Source organism: Colossoma macropomum, unplaced genomic scaffold (genome assembly GCF_904425465.1).
Source record: "Colossoma macropomum unplaced genomic scaffold, Colossoma_macropomum, whole genome shotgun sequence".
In the NCBI taxonomy this organism is placed as follows: Eukaryota; Metazoa; Chordata; class Actinopteri; order Characiformes; family Serrasalmidae; genus Colossoma; species Colossoma macropomum.
Genome location: NW_023494803.1, coordinates 34879112 through 34899718, shown reverse-complemented (window position 1 = coordinate 34899718; position 20607 = coordinate 34879112). Strand labels below are relative to the sequence as shown.

At 40.3% G+C, this 20607-nt stretch overlaps 1 protein-coding gene across 11 annotated transcripts in view; it reads left to right on the top strand.

Moving 5' to 3' along the window:
* rbks (ribokinase) overlaps positions 1-20607 on the top strand; it is a 43432-nt gene that overhangs the window by 17710 nt on the left and 5115 nt on the right. For all 11 annotated transcript variants that reach the window (XM_036593631.1, XM_036593627.1, XM_036593635.1 and 8 more), the window contains 2 exons: positions 3998-4089; positions 8855-9043. In XM_036593631.1, the coding sequence (XP_036449524.1) occupies positions 3998-4089; positions 8855-9043 (281 nt within the window). The remainder of the gene's footprint in view (positions 1-3997; positions 4090-8854; positions 9044-20607) is intronic.

Genomic DNA, 20607 nt, shown 5'->3' with positions numbered 1-20607 from the left:
CAAAACTACAAAGGGGTTGAGCAAAAAGGCAGAGTCAAAAAACAAGGCAAACGGTCAAAAACAGGATACAAACAATGATGAAGAGCACTCAGTAGTTTACAGTGAAACAATACCTCGCAACTAGACATGACTAAAGCCCGGGCTTATATACTAAACTACGAATCATATGACTGCACACACAGGTGAAACATATTAGTATTCGGGTGACTGAGAACGCTGATAGGAATGTGATAGAGAGTCAGAAGTCATGTGATCTCCCAGAGGAGTCTGGGAGATGGAGTCCATGTCTCTCTGAGAACATGCCGGATGTGTGACATATTGAGTCTTTTTATAACACCGGAGACTTCTCTTGAGCCCTGAACGTTTCTTTGTGATACCAAAAGTGGACTACAATTTAAAGAAATATTTCTTCATTGTTTATTTTTCATATTATAACCATGTTAACATGTGTTGTCCTGGCAGGTGTAGCAGCAGGGCTATTTACTACTTCTGTAACTTTCTAAAAACTGTAATCATACGCCACTATCTGAATTATTAAAATTGAAACCAGTATGATTATCATTTGGTTTTATATGACAGTATATCATTACAACTAGCAGCCGTCCCATCCCTGGTCTCTTCTCATGTCTATCTATCTTTCATTATTTCATCCTGTCTGTCACACTGGCTGAGTTCCTGTCTTTCCTCTGAGGTCTTTCTCATGAAGCACATTCAACTGTCATGGTTCCTGGCTAAGTTTCAGCCTCACAAAACCTGTAGTTACAGTAAACTTGTGTTAGAATGGTGGTTAACAGCTTTCTCTGTTAACCCAGATTTAGATCCAGGCTGTGAGTAATTCTCATACGAATGCACATGAAAGCATGACTAGAGTGGCTCCTTTTTCAAGTAAGGAAAAATAAGCCATGGTATGTAAAAATGTATAAAGTAAAGCATTTGTAATAAAAAGCAACACTGTCAGTTTTGCCACCGCATGTTAAAGGGCTCATATCATGGAAAACCCTGTTTCCCTTGCTTTTATATATAAAGGAGTTTGAAGCTTCAGATCATACTATTCACTACCAAGTCTATGCAGTCCATATAATAATGGAAACTAAGCTTTTGAATGCACTGTTTTTGTGATGTCACAAGTACCACCTTATTTATATCTATCCACCTATTCAGCCTACAGCAGTTTAGCTCCACCCATTCACAGTGAAGTGTGTTTCAGCTCTGAGTGCTTCATGAATGAGATACAATACAGAGCAGCCAATCAGAACAGATCTTTTATCAGTCTTAAAGGCACAGTAGTAGTACAAGTGGACCTCAAGGGAAAAATAATGTACAAGAATTACATAGAGTATGGGCCCTTTAATGCTTCTAGCCTAGTATTTGCTTTACATTTACATTTATTCCCTCTCCTGAAAAGTGATTTTATATTTTGTGATTGACATTCACAAAGAGGTAGTTGTTGTTGCTATGCCATATACTTTTATTTTTTTAGATGTCTTGCTTTTATGTGTACTGTAAAACAAATTAAAAGCTAATAACTTGCAACAATTCTCAAAAAAACTAAAAAAAGACCTGAAAAGTATGACAAGGTGTCCGTCTCCACAGGCAGGTTGACACTGGTCAATCCAAGAGCTGTTTATGATCTGTAATCCTAAACTTCACCAGCCCTGGACCAAATTAGGTGTGTGCAGCATGTTGCTATGGCGATGAAGCCTAATAAAAAGTGATCCACCTTAGTGAGACAGAAAGTCCAGTTAAAGTTAGCTGGCTACGCAAGAAATCCTGCCTCAGGAGGCCGCTGGTTGTTCTTCAGCTGACTCTTTTGAAAAGAACAGATAACATCTCTTTCTCCCCTATCTCTAAACGCAGCAAGTCCTTTGACTCGACTCCTTTGACTCAGTTTTGTGAAGTCCCTTTCCTCCAGGCTCGTGATATTTATTTTGTTTTGTTTTGTTTTGTCCAAAAAATGAATAAGAACTGCGTGTTCTAAATCCCCCATGGAAAATCCCACTGCTTGTGTACAAACATCATTAACGTCATTATCTAATCAGGTCCCCGCTGATCGGAAAACGCCCTCCTCTCTTAATTTGGAGATGCACCGCAATGTGGCATGACTCGTCCACAGATGGGCACCACAGATGGTCACCCACATCCCCTCTACCCCCCCCTCCACCTCCATCCCCCTGCCATCACACCCCAACACTCATCACCTCAGTACTGTCCAGGAACACGCCAGTGGCAGCATTAGCAGACCATATCAACTAGTGAGAATTGGGCTATTAGCCCAGATTATGTGCATATCACTTGGGATGGATTCGTCAGGCAGTGACGTGTGTGAATAGCACTTAGCCACGGCTCAAGGCTTGGATTACGCACATGCCACCTCCACAGGCTTACCGGGAGAAAATTGGACTTTGTTCTGGTTGCACATTTCCCATTAATTCACAAGTATGCTGTGTAGATAGATAATTTTGATCCCTTCAGAAAGCAAAGTTGTGGGATAACATGTAATTTCACAGGTCTCTAAGTAGCAAGATGTAGAATCCGGACCTAGCAAATGGTTTAGCATTGTTTTTTCTTTTCTTCTCATGCATCTAAGACGTAATTAGAGCCACTTGAATGCTCTCTGGATATCTCAGGCTTCACTAACTCATCATAAGTGCATGTGCTTCTAAGTGCCTTTCCCTTTTCTTCAACATATGCAATATTCTACGCTACATATTGACCTTTTCTTTACTGGTCTCAGTTTGTCTCAGTGGCATTTTGTTAATGTCTCCATTTCCAGTGACTAAATCAATGTGCATGAGGAGTGGGAGTGGGGAGAGCTTTCGCCATCAAATGCATTATGAACATTGAGGGGGGTTAGTAGTCTTGGGGTTGGTTAGCAGGACTGCTATTGATCAAGGGGCTCATGGTAGGCTCAGTGTGGAGCATGACCAACTGTAAGCATTTCACATCTCAGACATTACTCAGTCTCCGTGGTTACCCCCCCCCACCATAACTCTGTCCAATGCACGTCAGAAACCAGATGTGTGTAATAACACCTGCAGTGTCAAGGGAAAGATATGAGAGTTCATTTCTGCTCTATGTGAGCGAGATAGAGAGAGAGAGGAAGATTGTATGATAGATGCTTTTTATTACCAGCTCTTTGGTTTTGGTCCCTTTGACCACTGTAGTGCGTAAAAGCAGTGATGAGGCACTACATTTGCTTATGACATCAATGAGTGATATGGTGGGAATGCATTTGAGAGCTAATGAGAATAGATGAAAGAATGAACTGTGTCGTGACACATGCACTTAGTTTCAGACTAAAAGATTTTAAGAGGGCTGATGGCAATCGCGATTGGACTATATCGTCACTCTCTCCAAAATGGTAGCTTTTTAGGAGAAGCAAAAAACATCCTTAATGTTAATGTACATTAATATAATGGGATTTTATTCCAAGTGGACTATTTTTACCGGACCATTCATCATGCAGTATAAAAGGCAGTGACATTTTCAAATAAAAAAAAAGGTTTTCCAGGTTGTGATGATATGGTTAATTGAACAAATCTCATATATAATATGAAAAGGGTCTTAGTTTGCAAATACATTAACATACACGCACCTGAATGCGAAGATGAGCTATGTATCAGCTTTCAGAAATGAGAAGTCTTGTTGCAGAAGGGGAAGGTGACGACGTTTTGGTTGCCACAGCTTCTTATGTGGTTTGCCGAGCACTTTGCAAAGGACAGGGAAGTGACTACTTGTCACTTACATCATACCGAAACTACCGTTCTCGAGGGAATGGAGAAAGGCCGAGATCAAGTGAAATTTGTACAGGGGGCACCGACCAAGTTTCATACTGAGTACTGTGTGACGTTCATGCGATGCGTCATCTGTATCTGAACGGTCGTTTCCTTTCAAGTCATACCTGTAATGTGGCAGTGTCACATAAATAGTAAAAACCTTTTCTGAAATGAATAAGTGCTTGGATTTGTCCCAAAATTACCTTTTGTGTTGTCCACAGTGATGACCATATTCAACCCTGCCCCTGCCATTTCTGACCTCCATGCTGACTTCTACAAAGCCTCTGACATCTTCTGCTGCAATGAGTCTGAGGTGAAACGCACGACACTCATGCATGTGTGTGTATATGTATGTGTATATGTGTGTGTATATATGGGTCATTCTACAGAAAAGTCCACCTTTTTATCTATCCATGGGAGTCACTGGTGTTACCATTCTTATGTGTAACACCAGTGAGGACTGGTAACACCAATGACTCCTATGGATAGATAAAAAGATGGACTTTTCTGTAGAATGACCCATATATACAGTGACATTTTTTAATGACAAATGCATTTTACAAAATGGCTGCTACAGAGCATCAAACCACATGTTGTCAATCATGGAATATCCACTAAAATATTTCACACACACACACACACACATTTTCTAAGCCACTTATCCTTCTGGGTTGTGGGGGGAGCAGGAGCCTATCCCAGCAAGCGGTCATTCGGCAGAAGGCAGGAAACACCCTAGACAGGTCGCTAGTCCATCGCAGGGCAGACAGACAGACAGACATATAAACTGAAACATCCGTTGGTATTCTATTTTTTCATAGTTACCTAAGAATAAAGTAGGTCATACCAGTGACTTCAGCTAAAAGCTTCATATGAAATCATGAGCTAAATGAGAACATTTCTGATAACTGAAAAGACACAGTGGACTTACCTTGTGCTTTTCTTCATAGTTCCTCAGAAAATAGGCAAAAGGAAATCAAGTGATGTAATCAGTGTGATTTTTATTTCAAAATATAAGATATTTTGCTATGCAGTAACACCAGTAACACCAACTTTCATTATATATTTTATAATATTTATTTGGCATTTGTTTTCTTTATGTCATTTAAATCATATATTTTCATAGTCATGTATAGATTATTGCAACTAAAATAGCAGAAATAAAATTGCATGTTTTTTACTTCAAAATATGGCCTCACCCTTTACACATGACTGTGAGGACAAGGACTTTTCTTGGAATTCGATCTAATTGATTTAAAAAACAATATTGCTAAATTGATATCTAAAGAAGGTGTAATAGTTAAAATAACTTATTGTTTTATTTTAAAAATATAAATAAATTGTAACATGTTTTTCAAGCGTAATACATCTATAAATGCTAGGGGCATAAACATGGACATTTCTGTAGAATGACCCATATATACATATACACATTATGTGTATGTATACATATATATATACACATACATACGTGTGTATATATACATATATATATATTTTTTTTTTTCTCACTTATAGACTTATTTATAGTAATAAGTCAGCAAAAAAAACTATTAATAATAATAATACTATCAATAACAATAAGAGTAGACCAAGAGTTCCTGTTTTTCACAGAGTTTACATTTTCCATTGAAAACACCAGCTTTCTCGCATATGATGTATGTCACATATAAGCTTGAACCTAACATGGCCCAATATAATAAAGGATGCTGATGAGAGGATTACAGCATGGTGACATCTACAGAACATGCCTGTGCTGGCTCAGCTAACTCAGTGTTGGAAAAGTTTACAAGTCTGCAGTTAGTAATTTGTTAAAATAGACAAAAAATGCTAGTGTTTAAAATTGTATTTTAAATTGCATTTAAATTGCGTTTAAAATATCATTTAAAATAGTGACCCATTTCACGTCTATCTGATAAACAGTCAAGTATGGTTTATAGAGATATTCCAGTAGCGGGGTGTGCGGGCTTAGCATGTCACAGCTTCACACACCACACCACAGGTTTGATTCTGGCCTGCTGATGCTCCACTGATTTAATTTAGAAGGACTCAAAACTGAGTGAGAGAAGTCAGTGAGTATTAAGTAGGGCTGTTTGATTCCCGAAATTGTGGGTGTCGACCAATTCCAATCGTCCAATTCCAAATGACGAGAATCAATAAAGTCGATTCCAAGAGTCAATAATAATCTTAGTTCCAGAAACCAAGACCTGGAGAAGGACATGTAGCGAACATAAAGAGCATAATATTTAATACACTATTATGATTAATGGCATAAATGAAGGGATCTTGACATCTTAACTTAAAAGAATAACTATAGAATAACTATTTGTTATTCTTCAAAGTCAGTCCTCACAATTTAATTATAATGACTTATGTTAATGTATATGTGTGGCTGTGAGCAAACTTGAATATCACTATGTGGAATGGATTCCACAGCTTTGACTCTTGTTTCCCACATGAAATCGGAGAATCGACTCTTTTGAGGATAAAATCCTAGCCCTAGTGTGACGGTCTAGGGATGCTCCTATGCTATTAGTATTTTCTAAGGCATAACAATAATACATACAAATATTTATTGCTCAGCATAGATATTTTTCATGATTTAAATGCCTACTTTAAGGATACTTTAGCAATATGATGATTTAGGCATGAATTATGCACTGTGCTAATTGGCATAGCAAACTTTACTTGCTAGCTACATTGCATTGCTACATTATTTGTTAGCTACATTAGGCCAGTAGTTCCAGTGCAAAACCTAAGAACAGTAACTTTGGATGCCAAACATGTCTTGGCTGGTCATCACACATTTCAGGCGAGGGGAAATGTGTGTATTTTAAATTTTTTTTCTACTGAATTTTTCCTACTAGCTTAAGTGACATTAAGCAAATAAAGTGATGCAACAAGTAGAGACTGAAATATTCCCCTCAGGGTTTTGAATCAGTGGAGGTCACTGTGTTGAGACAGGCACAGAAGTAATTGTGCTACCTGGTCATGACCTGTAACAAAACAAGAGGCTGAAGATTTCTTGTCGGCCGAGTGGGAAATGTCGGGGGGGGGGGTTGTTTCTCCCACTTACGGTAACTGGAGTGTTTGGAACCACCCTCTATCACACCTTTGGCTACGCAAGATGACAGATGAGGGCTTGGATTGATGGGAAACAGTTAAAGAAAAAGAAAAAAAAAATTGGCTTCACAAAGAAAAACAGATGCATGGCCGGTGAGTCACTTTGGCCCGTGGCAAAAAAGGGCTGCTATGACTGGGAGCAGAAGCAGAGTGCTCCGTTAGGGCCACTTTGATGTGGCAGACAGGCTGGAGAAGGGAAAATGTACAGGTGGGACTTGAAAGTGAGAGCTCCACTGTACACATCACCCTTAGTCTTCCACACGCTCGCTGACAAATCTTTCTTTCATCCACTGACTTTAGTTGCAGCAGCGAAAGATGAATAATTGGGAGGCGGATAGATCACCCTACAAAAGATGAGTAATCTGAGTGACATTCTGTTCTGGCATGAAGTCAGAGAGAGGTGTAAGGGCAGTATCTAAAATACACAAATATAAAAGGGTTGCTTTCTGCCGGGACTTCAAGATCTCTGATGCGTATCTCCTCACATTTAAGTGATACCATGTAGTCTCCAGGTGTCCATCTGTGTGGTCTGTGACAGCATCAGGGCAGAACGCTTTGCTCTGCATAATGTCACCCTCTGATCAGGGTCTTTCACCATGAAATGTTGCATGGTTCCTCTGTCTGTTTAACAGATAACAGGATGAATTTTTATATGTATATTGCTACTGTTGGGACAAAACCTCGTATCTCTGAAATGGTAACTTTACAGGAGAAGGAAAAAACATAATTCACTTTTAATGTAAGTCAATGGAACCAGACTTGTTGTCCAAGTAATTTTCAACTATTTCTTTTGGTCCATTCATTATGGAATTTGCACACAATGTAAAAGGCAAAAGGCATTTTCACATTATGTCAAAAAATAAAAAAGTGACAAAAATGGAGATACGAGGTTTTGTTCCAGCAGCAGCGAAATGTTTGTACATAAAGTTAAGTGACCCTTATTAGTCCCACAATGGGGAAATTTCACCTCCGCATTTTAACATATCCATGCAGTGAAACACCACATAGACACTAGTGAATGCACACACACACTAGGGGACAGTGAGCACATTTGCCCAGGGTGGTGGGCAGCCCTATCGACGGCGCCCAGGGAGCAGTTGGGGTTTGGTGCCTTGCTCAAGGGCACTTCAGTCACATACTGTCAGCTCAGGGGATCGAACTGGCGACCTTCCGGTGACAATGCTGGTTCCCTAACCTCCAGCCCATGACTGCCCCCATATGGTATATGAGTGATCTTAGTAATGCACTCCTAAATGTGGTAAATTGGCTCTTTCTTGTTCTTACTTTTAAAGATAAGGAACAGTTTGGCATAAAAAAAATCAGATTTATTGTAACTCAATCAGTCTATAATGCAATGTAATGCTCTTATTAAGCCTTATCAAGCCAGTAGTAGGTATTTATAGTTGCGCTATGTAAGATTGTTTTGTTAAGGATGAAAGAAGTCATATTACTGACTACTGAGTCAGGAGAAAAAAAACACGCCTCCCTCTAATGCCCGAAATAAGAATTTAAAAGTAAGAGGCATTGTGTCAGATTTCACTGAGGTTATTCAGACCATGTTCATCCACTTGGGAAAGCAGGTCTGAAGCACAACCCACATTACAAAATGTTCTCCTGCATGTTGTGTGCAATTACACATTTTCCCCAGAGAGGTCTCCAAATCCCCAAAACTTACGTAATGTAGCAGTAACTGTCTGTTTATTACAACTTTACTAAGCAATAACAAGGCTGGATTAAGCATTTTCCAGAGTACTTTTATTTGTGTATTGCACATAACACTGTATAAAAATGCATAAAACATGCTGTAATTTTTACATGGTAAAACTAAAATGTTTAAAAATACCTTTTATTAAGATCTGAGAATGAGCACTTTAACCACATAGTATAAAAAATGTCTACAAAAGTTTACTGTAGTTCAGGAAGTAAAGTCATCTCTCTGGCTAATTTCCACCCTGTAGGCTGAGCTGCTGACAGGGTGTCCGGTAGCGTCAGTGGAGGATGCGGGGCGCGTCGGCCTGGAACTGCTGAAGAGAGGATGTGCTTCAGTCATCATTACTCTGGGCCCTCAGGGCTGCGTGGTGCTGCAGTCCAAAGATCCAACTCCAAAACACGTCCCCACAACCAAGGTCACCAGCGTGGACACTACAGTAAGAGTCAGACCCCCAGGCTACTCAGCTCTGTGGCCCACCCACACCGCTAGTTAGATACTGTATCAATGCAAGAGATTGGATAGGCTCAGTTAAAGGAATGCTTCAATATTTTTCAAGCTAATCTCTATCTGCTAGAGTCAGCACTTAACAATGGAACAGAAAATCAGTTGGTTTGAAACAGACTCATAATAGAAGTCAATGGGCTGGAGCTGAAGCATCTAAAGGTATAAATAGATATGGCAACATTATGCAAGCTTTGTTAAAATATAACAATACTATATGACCTATAGTTTAGGTTTGGCATGGCCTGTCATGAGAGATCATGCTAAATGGTGTCAGATAACAGGACAGAATGACAAATGCTCTCATATGGCATCCCTTCATAATAAATTATGGATTAAGATGCTTCATCAGAACATGTTGGATTAATTGTAAATGAAGAATATAATTAAGATGTGCTGGTGAGTGCTTACTATACTCCTTACACCTCATTGGTCTTGAGTACCATTCCCGAGCTGAATAACCCACAGGGACTACACTTCTCTTTGTCAGTAAATGACGTTCCATATGAGTCATTCAGTGTGCATTTATTGTATTTTGCATCACTGGCTGTGCAATTCAGAAATTCAGAATACTTTACTTCTGCAAAAGTATCACCTTTGGTGGTGCAGACACTGTTTGAACCTTTGCTTTTGCATTTTTCTGAAAAAAAAAAAAAAATCTAAATCTGAATCCTAATTATATTTCACATGAACTTATCATAATTAAATTGGGTTTGAATTTATGCATTAGCTTCACAACTCTATGTACAAACAAGCGCAGGCTTAATTTTGGTTGTGGTTCCTCTGGTTTCCCCACTGATAGCAATCTTTGAAAGGGATGACTCATTTCACGATGTGCTTTGGTGGGTTTTGCGTCATAACACTTCACATTTCCTGTTCTTATGTTCTATTGTGGGTTCTGGAACACAGGTAGTATTATAGGGACCAAGCAGAGCCATATTGTATCTCAATTACAATTGTCTTAGTTGTAACTGAGACATGTGTGGTCTTTCAGTTTTGTGAGAGAGAGGAAAACTATTGTGGAAGATGGGTCAACACCCTGGCATGATGTAATTTGTGAAATCAAAGTCATTTTTTGACTAGGGATTGTGGTTATTGTGTCATCAAGGTGTGATTGCATTACTACATGTCTGTGTATTTAAATAAGCACATTCATAAAGTAAAATACACCGATCAGGCATAACATTACGACCACCCCCTTGTTTCTATGCTCATTGTCCATTTTGTCAGCTCTACTTACTATATAGGTGCACTTTGTAGTTCTACAATTACAGACTGAGCATTTAGCTCAGCTCTCATTGGTTGATGCTCTTTCCGGCATGACGTCAACATCGCGTTTCACACCCAAGAATCGGCGTCCACCCCACGCTACAGGATACTGAGTAGGGGTGGGAATATTAGGCACCTCACGATTCGATTCGATTACGATTCAGAGGGCTGCGATGCGATTATAAAACGATTATTGATGCATCTCAATGCATCTTTTTTTTTCTATATAGCATTTATATTTTCTCACTGTGTGAGCTCAAGTTTTGAGTTCAGGTTTCAAGTTTATTTGTCATTTGCACAGCATGTCAGGACATTTATGCATTGAAATGCTTGTGGTGAGGCTCAGCTAATCGCTTTACAGAAAGTAAATAAGTAAAAATAAAAATACAAGAAAAACCAACCGAAATATATTAAATATACACAAAATATACACTGTGTCAGTGAAGTATCTTTGAGACGGGTCGTGTGCAGCATAGCGCAAAAGCCCTGTTTCACAATGACTGAGACCCGCCGTGCGGACTGCAGGTCACAAAGCAGCGATGCATTATTCGCATTTATAAGCAGCGCAGTTGGTTTCCGTTAAATCTGCAACGAGTGACTGTCAAACACTAAAAAGTGGCGAAGCTGAAGTCGCTTCTCTTTCGAATTGTCCCGTTCCACCTTAAATGTTAGAATTTAAGGTGGAACGGAAAAATTCGAACAAGAAGCTGGAGAATAAGAAGCGACTTCAGCCTCGTAAAACAGTCGAACGCTGAGAGACATTTAACTGATCTACTGAGGAAGGGTTTTCTGGCGGAGATGGGAGGAAAGCGGCTGTAGGCGAAGCTTAAAGCAGAGAAAAGTAAATCTGCGCTCTCGTTTATATTATTTAGTCTATACTAGGACATTATCACACACTGAGACATACTGGACATTAAATGTTGCGGCTCCCGAGGTGGTTTGATTTTGTTGAAAGGTCAAAATGGCTCTTCTTATCATTTGTGTTGTGACTCCTGACCTAACCTGGCTTTAGTGCAGAGGGAGCCGGTCGGATTTCTCACTCATCCACTTGTGTTTTTGTTATGTGCCGCCACAGACTGTCCGGGCGCTGCACTTCCGCACTTCCAAGTTCCGCCTTTTGCGTTCCGTCAACGTTACTTTATAAATTAAATATTTAGAAAATCGATTTTTGACATTTATGAATCGATTCAGAATCGTTCACATCTGCATCGCGATGCATCTAAGAATCGATTTTTTCCGCACCCCTAATAATGAGTATGAAATTTTGAACATGTTTAATATTTACGATTCATTAGCATTGACTGCATTTTTGTTATACAAAAGTCTACAGACTAGTCAACCGTTGTTTTGCTTCTTTCTTTTAAACAACGCATTTACTGCATAGCCGCGTCTCAAAGCTGTCGAGGCAGGAGAGCTCTTTCTAGCATTGGTGTACAAAGGCTTCTCTTCATTGTGTTCACTCACGCACACTTAAGGCGACCCGAACAGCCTGTACTGACGCGTCACAACTTACTGATGTAAGCAACACGACACATTTAAATCTTATGTTTAAAAATTTTAGGTGTTAAGTGAACTTTACACACCCTTCAGTGACGTAATGTCTGAGAATTGCAGCCTTCCTCGGCTGCATCCTTAGCTTTGCGACACGGCTCATGTAGGAACTTCAGCTCTGTCAGACTGAAGGTTTTTCTAATCCTAACGAAAAGCTTGTTATTTTAAGTCATGTCGAACCTGACAGTCACTAACGAAAACCTAAAAAACTAAATTTCTCTTCCAAGTCTTGAGACTTCACTCATTTGAATTGACTCAAGACCATCTCTGGGTATTCACTTCCGCTACTCCACCAGCAGTGATCCTCCAATCACAAAGTAGAGGGGAAATGGGAAAGACAATCAGTGTAGTTCTGTTATACTATCAACCATGAGAGCGTTAGTGAGATCAGGTACCGATGTTGGATGATTAGGTCTGGATCACAAACTGCACTCCAACTCACTTTCACTTTAAAGTTCAAATGCTGCATTATGTCAGTAATAAACTCATTTCACCCTCTTGCTCCAGTTTGTTTAAACATTAGCATTTGATCATTTGTAGCATCTCTATTTTTATTACCATCACCATATAAAATGTAAGGACTCTTCAGTCCTCTGGCACTGCACATCACAGAAGGAGAGCCAGAAGATTCACAACTTTTTATTTATCAACCACTGTTCAGTGTGAAAGGCACATCTTTTCTGCAGGCATGAGAGAACACTTCTGGAGATCAGCAGATGAGACCGAATGCCTCTAAGTGCCTCTTTTCAACAATATAAACTGCAGGACTATTCCAAAATAAGAGACCACACTTCCTTTAATTTCCAGTCAACACAGTCATTAGGTACAAGTTATTTCTTTTTTGCAAGGATTGCATATAAGTTAATCCACTTGCATACAGAAGGTGAAGTTCAAAGGAAAATAAGCCAAAAAAAAACCCAGGAGCTTCCAAAACTGAAGATCAAAATAAAATAATTAAAAACTTCAGATCTGAAAAATTTCTGTCCATCCTTCCACTGTGGAAAAACAACTCAGCGCTATGGGTCTGAAAGGATGTGTAGCTGTCAAGAAGCTCTTACTGAAAAAAGGAAAGAGACAAAAAAAGAAAATCAAACCAAACAAAGAAGCTGCTGATGTTCTCAGAATAACTGGACCACCTCGGAGTCCAGACCTCAACATCATGGAATGTGTTTGAGATCATTTGGATCATGAGAAGCAGAAAATGCAACCAACTTCTAAGACTGAACTTCGGAGGTGTGGAAAAATATCCCTGCAGATTTCTTTGAGAAACTGAAAACAAGTATCCTGAAAAGATTGGAAGCAGTAATAAAGGTAAAGAGTGGACACATTAAATACTGAAACAATTCATGTAGTATTTAGTTGTTGAGGCTTCATTGTATTTTTCTGTTAGATATACACCGATCAGGCATAACATTATGACCACCTCCTTGTTTCTATGCTCATTGTCCATTTTATCAGCTCCACTTACTATATAGGTTCACTTTGTAGTTCTACAGTTACAGACTGTAGTCCATCTGTTTCTCTGCATACTTTTACCCTGTTCTTCCCTGGTCTTCAGTGGACCCTCACAGAGCAGGTACTATTTGGGTGGTGGATCATTCTCAGCACTGCAGTAACACTGACGTGGTGGTGGTGTGTTCATGTGTGTTGTGCTGGTACGAGTGGATCAGACACAGCAGTGCTGCTGGAGTTTTTAAACACTGTGTCCACTCACTGTCCACTCTATTAGACACTCCTACCTTGTCAGTCCACCTTGTAGATGTAAAGTCAAAGACGAAAGCTCATCCGCTGCTGCGCAGTTTGTGTTGGTCATCCTCTGGTCCTTCATCAGTGGTCACAGGACGCTGGTCACAGGACGCTGCCCACAGGACGCTGGTGACTGGATATTTTTGGTTGGTGGACTATTCTCAGTCCAGCAGCAACACTGAGGTGTTTAAAAACTCCAGCAGCACTGCTGTGTCTGATCCGCTCAGAACAGCGCAACCCACACCACCACCACGTCAGTGTTACTGCAGTGCTGAAAATGATCCACCACCCAAATACTACCTGCTCTGTGGTGGTCCATGGGGGTCCTGACCACTGAAGAACAGGGTAAAAGGGGGCTAACAAAGTATGCAGAGAAACAGATGGACTACAGTCTGTAATTGTAGAACTACAAAGTGCACCTATATAGTAAGTGGAGCTGATAAAATGGACAAGAAACAAGGACGTCATAATGTTATGCCTGATAAGTGTGTCTTCTGCTTTTTCCTGTAGCTAAAAATAAACTTGTACTTGATAAGGGTGGCCTCTGACTTTTGTTTACCAGTGTACATCCCACATGCTCTCAGCTCGGTACAGTATGTATCCCAAAACATTTAGTATTTTTTTAATATTATTTTATTTATTGGTTAATAGGTTTATAGTTTTATAGGTTTTGATATCATAAGATTGGGATTTGCAGCAATGCACAAAATCAGGGCAGATGCATTGCGCATCATAAGAATTACTATTGTTTGAAAGCTATAATGACACTTTAATCAAGCAGTAGATTATATTGCAGCTCAGTGGAGGAGGGGGTAATTTGGAGTTCCATATAAAAGGCATTGTTCAACTTATCACAGAATATTGCTTTAATAACAATTTACCTCACAATTCAAAAGCTTCTAACTAGTTTACCATTTGGCCCAGCCTGGCTTGAATCATCTTGTCGGACCTGTCAGATGGGACAGTAGCTTAAGTGCATGTTGTTATTATGCTGCTCTGTATCCATAACACTGTAATGTAAACTCTAAAACAGCGGGTGCTGAATGAGGCGTAAATGTATGTCATTATGCTTTGATTGGTGACCGCAATTCTTTGCCCTAACAGCAATGCTCTGCAGCTTCTCTCCTAAGTTCCTCTCTCTTTATCACACAGACACAAATAAACATTCGGGTATTTACCCTTTAATAGGGCTTTATCTCTTTCATCTGCGTAAACATTCAAACACGCAAGCTTTATCATCCAAACACCCAAACAGCATATGAACTGCAGTCCTGTTGGGGGTGAAATGGCCCCCCCGTCCCCGGTGACTCACCCCTCAGCATTGCTCCAGTCAGCGGCCGGCTGCCTGGCTGTGGTTTCCACAGCGCTGTGGGCCTGCTCCCGCACACTTTCATGACCCATAAATCCTGAGTTGTTTAACTCTTTTGGATGCCCTGATCCCTCTTCCAGTAAGCCCTGTTTTCCCCCAGCTGTTAAAAAAACATGAGTGGGCGAATGCCAGATTTTATCTGAACAGCGAGACAAGACCAAGACATGTTTCTGTCTGTATATTTTTAAGGACTCGCACACGTTTTTTTAAAGAAGAAAACTCCAGCGACGTCTACTTTTCCGCTTCCGCTCAGATGACCCGTTGAATGAACAGGTCACTGAGGCTATCGTCGGTACTCAGTGGTGTCAGTCTAGCTGCATTTATGTGTAACTGTCTTTGCTCTGTGTGGGACAGTGTTAAAATACAGTAGGTTAAAGTTTAGCCAAGGCAACTGTACCATGAGTCACAAAACATACCGCCGTTGTCTATGCCTCAGCCTTCATCCAGCGTATTCTGCCATGTCACTGAAAGAATGCTATGTGCTTAAATCTGTCTCATTCTTCGCTGCTGAGCAGTTTCTCAGTGATCTCATCCTTTTTTGTTGGTATTGCGTGGAATGACCCGTGATTTTCAAAACTGTGACTCAGGTTTTCTTGTGTTGCAGCACAGCTATTTCACATCGCAACAATTGCCGGGTCGCAGCACTAAGGTTCGCAGATGCAAAAACCGTTTCTGAGAGGGACTCGCACACTTCTGAAATATTATCCGCTCGCAGCGTGTTGGATTAATCACTACTCCGCTGTTCCCTGCTAAGCATAATAGAATCTGTATACTGAATAGTGAGCGGTCTCAAGTTAAAAGCATCAGCTGCTTCTCACTTGCGCGTAAGCCAATCTCCCGCTGTGTGATCAAAAGCCTTGTGGCATGGCACTACATGAAAAAAAGTCAAATGTGTAAAGTCCCACTCATCCATTTTACAAACAGTGAAAGGTCCAGACGCCTGCAGAGCATAAAAAATGTTCTCGACACTCTACTCATTTGTATCACTGTGAGAACTGCCATCTTGGAGGAGATATTTATACAGTAACAAAAGGTTCTTTGAGTGATGCCATAGAAGAACCACTTTTGATTCCCTAAAGAACCATGTTTGATTTGTGATTGTGAGAAATCTTTTAAAGCCTTAAAGAACCTTCACATGATGTGATTCTATAGCAATTTAAGGGTTCTTCCTAGAACCTCCACATTACAAGGATATTCTTCACACTCACTTCTCATTTACTAAACTGGTTCATCAAGGAACCATCCATTGAAAGGCCTTTTAGGGAACCAAAATGTGGTTCTTCTGCGGCATCATGTGAAGAACCCTGTCTGTTACCTTTATTTTTAAGAGTGGACTGTAGCTACTTTCCTTAAAATTGAGGTAGATTCATTTAAAAGGATAATGTATCCCCACTGGCATTACAATCTGGTCTTGACACTCAAGAGTTGAGAGCATTGTTTTGCTATACTGTTTGAATGTACTTACATACAGTCCTGTGCAAAAGTCAGAGACCATCCTTCATTTATTTAATTTTCAGTCAAAGTAGCCACCAAGTACCAAGTTATTCATTTTTCAGGAGATCTTTCTAAAAAGATTAGATATAAGATAATTCACTCACATAAGGAAGGGGAGGGTCAAAGGAAAAACACTGGAAAGCCATAAGTTAGACCTGGAGTTCTAAAAATTACTGAACAATACAGAGAAAATGGCACTGCTAACAACCGTACAAGCCCTGGCAGACCACCATCAGCAGATAAACAGTGCAGAAGCTTTCATCTTTGAGAGAGAGGAGAAAAAAAGCTCCACTCTTGTTTCAGATCTGAAAAAAATCCACAGGTGTTTCTGTCCATCTTCCACTGTGAGACGACATCTCAGCGCTCAGAAAGCCGTAATATTAAAAATGACAATAGACCAAAAATGAACATTTGAAGGCAAAAGTGTTCTCAGAAAAATGGACTGGCCACCCCAGAGTCCAGACCTCAACGTCATTCAATGTATTTGGGATTATTTGGGAGCGTGAGAAGCAGAAAATGCAACCGACTTCTATGACTGAACTTTGGAGGTGTGGAAAAATATCCCTGAAAAACTGAAAGCAAGTCTCCTGAAAAGAACTGAAGCTGTAATAAAGGCAATGGTGGACACTAAAAAAGTGATATTATATTTAGTGATTGATATGTGTTTTCCTGGTGCTGAAAAATGAATAACATGTATTTATTGGCTATCTTGACTGGAAATTAAATAAATAAAGGGTGGCTTCTGACTTTTGCACAGTACTGTAATGCAGCGAATTACATTTCCATTTTGATTAACGTTCTGTAATTCGAGTTCTGACTTGTTTCGATGTTAAGCAATGACAGAAACTTGGCAAAAATGTAAAGAATACTTTGTCTTTCCACAAAACAAGACTATGCTAGGGGTGCGGGAAAAAATCGATTCTTAGATGCATCGCGATGCGGATGTGAACGATTCTGAATCGATCCATAAATGTCAAAAATCGATTTTCTAAATATTTAATTTATAACGTAACGTTGACGGAACGCAAAAGGCGGAACTTGGAAGTAGGTAAGTGCAGCGCCCGGACAGTCTGTGGCGGCACACAACAAAAACACTACTGGATGAGTGAGAAATCCGACCGGCTCCCTCTGCACTAAAGCCAGGTTAGGTCAGGAGTCACAACACAAATGATAAGAAGAGCCATTTTGTCCTTTCAACAAAAATCAAACCACCTTGGGAGCCGCAACATTTAATGTCCAGTATGTCTCAGTGTGTGATAATGTCCTAGTATAGACTAAACAATATAAACGAAAACGCAGATTTACTTCGCTGTGCTTTAAGCTTCGCCTACAGCCGCTTTCCTCCCATCTCCGCCAGAAAACCCTTCCTCAGTAGATCAGTTAAATGTCTCTCAGCGTTCGACTGTTTTACGAGGCTGAAGTCGCTTCTTGTTCTCCAGCTTCTTGTTCGAATTTTTCCGTTCCACCTTAAATTCTAACTGACGCGCCGAATGTAAGTGCGGCACCATTTAAGGTGGAATGGGACAATTCGAAAGAGAAGCGACTTCAGCTTCGCCACGTTTTAGTGTTTGACAGTCTCTCGTTGCAGATTTAACGTACCAGGAAACCAACTGCGCTGCTTATAAATGCGAATAACGCATCGTTGCTTTGTGACCTGCAGTCCGCACGGCGGGTTCTCAGTCGTTGCGAAACAGGGCTTTTGCGCTATGTTGCACACGACCCGTCTCAAACATACCTTACTGACACAGCGACCCCGTCTCTACGACGAGACCAAAACCGAAGTTATAAAATCACTAAAGAAACGGGTAGAATAGCTGTAACGTGTGCTGCGTGGTCATCCATCACCACTGGATCTTATTTCACCGTAACTGCGCATTTTATCGCAGATGAGTGGCAGCAGCTTCTCGTGCTCCAAACAAGAGCAGTGAATGAGAGCCTTCTAGTTCACCTGCCACATCACTTCCATTTAATTTATTAATAAAAGATACTGGAAGTAAATTCATTATGGATCATTACAGATACTTTGCTTTAAAAGTTACTTTAAATAACAATAACTCTGAGTTACTTAGTCACTTTAAAATGTATATTGTCTCTACATTCTGTATATATTCTGTGTATATTTTGTGTATATTTAATATATTTCGGTTGGTTTTTCTTGTATTTTTATTTTTACTTATTTACTTTCTGTAGAGCGATTAGCTGAGCCTCATCACAAGCATTTCAATGCATAAATGTCCTGACATGCTGTGCAAATGACAAATAAACTTGAAACTTGAACTCAAAACTTGAGCTCACACAGTGAGAAAATATAAATGCTATATAGAAAAAAAGATGCATTGATAATCGTTTTATAATCGCATCGCAGCCCTCTGAATCGAATCGAATCGAATCGTAAGGTTCCTAGAGATTCCCACCCTTACTGTATGCAAAAGCATAATAAAATATCTCCTTTCATTTTCAACATAAATTCGATTGAAAGATTAGAATCCATGCTCCTTTCAGAATTTCTTGACTTGTTTTAATGAGCAGTGAGTGACAAATAACTAATATCAAATTACAACATGTTTTTCTCACCGCTAAGATAACTGCAACTTCTGTTAGTTAATCCGTGTCCAACAAACCAGACGTTTTTACAGCTTTAGCTTGATTTTATAATTGGCTTTGGCTGCGCCTGCTGCATACAAACTTTGTGCGCTGGCACATGCAGGCCTACACAATGGAAATACATTATTTGCAGTCTGTCTGTCAAGGCTTGGTCCTCAAGTCTCCGCCAGCGTGTGGCCTTTTGGCCCTGGTTACTAGAATACATGGTGTTGCTTGGTGGATAAAAGCTTGTTTGGGTCTGTGTCCAGACTGCTGGCCGCCAGTTGAGCACCCCTTCCTCAGGCTCTGCTTCTCAGTCTTAAATTGAATGCAGGCCTGCATTCAGCATTTGTCCAGCCTGTGGGTGTGAGAGAAAGTCATCCAGTGTGTATAAATGTGAGTCTGCAGACTAAACGTGCCTCTGCTATCCACTGTACATGCACACACACCCAGCTGGACCGTGGGTGGGCTGAGCTCCTGCCCTGCCAGACAACACAGCTCCGAGTGGGTCCAGACAATCAAAATCAGAAAGGCCTCAGTCCAACGAGGGGGGGACAGCAGAGGACCCACCACAAAGGCCGTCAGCAGGGCGGGGACTTTACCGGAAAACACCGCTCACCTCCCGCTGACGTGAGGAGAGTGATGTCATCACAGGGGCAGACTGGAAATGAGACACATGGAGGGGAAGCCAGCAGCATTGGCTTACATGGGAAAAAATACATCACTCAGCAACGTGTCATGGTGATGCAAGCTGTCCACTCAAACTCTCCCTACAGGGGAGGACTTTTCCCATCGCTATAAAGAGACTGAGGGAAAAGACAACCAGTAAACCCAGCTGCAGTTTGTGGTATTCCTTTACAAAGACTCTCTCCCACTTAGTTTCCATCAGGCACCATTGTTTACAGGCCGCAAACTCCCCACAAAGCAGGATTTCTCAGTAAAGCTTGATAAGACACTGTCAAATAGAAGTCCCTCACCTTTTATTGGGCACTAAATATATCACTGAAGTTAGTGTCTCCTATTGAACATTACCCCACCCGTCACATACACTTCTCCATTCTTACTGGGACAAAACTTGAAAGGCTAAATCAGTGATTTAAATGCATTATTTGTGCTGGTCTTTTCAGTGCTTTAAATTTATACTAAAAACTTTTTTTTTGTTTATCATCTTTCATTATAATGTAGCTCAAAGCACAAAAAAGCAAGAAGTGATGCTTTACATCAACTCTGCTACTTAACATTCACATAACCATGCCATAAACTTGTAATAGCAGATGTCATATGTTGTCATGAGTTTTCATGCCAGATAATACTCAGTAATATAACAGTGTCGTGTCACAATTACTGGTCATTTTGGTGAAGTATGTCAATGTTTGATGGTACAACAGCTTATGTCAAATGCTAACTTTTGCTGTGTGCTCTAGATAGCTTTCATAACAAGAAACATTATGATGTCGTTTGTGGTAATGGTTCCATGACACTGTTGT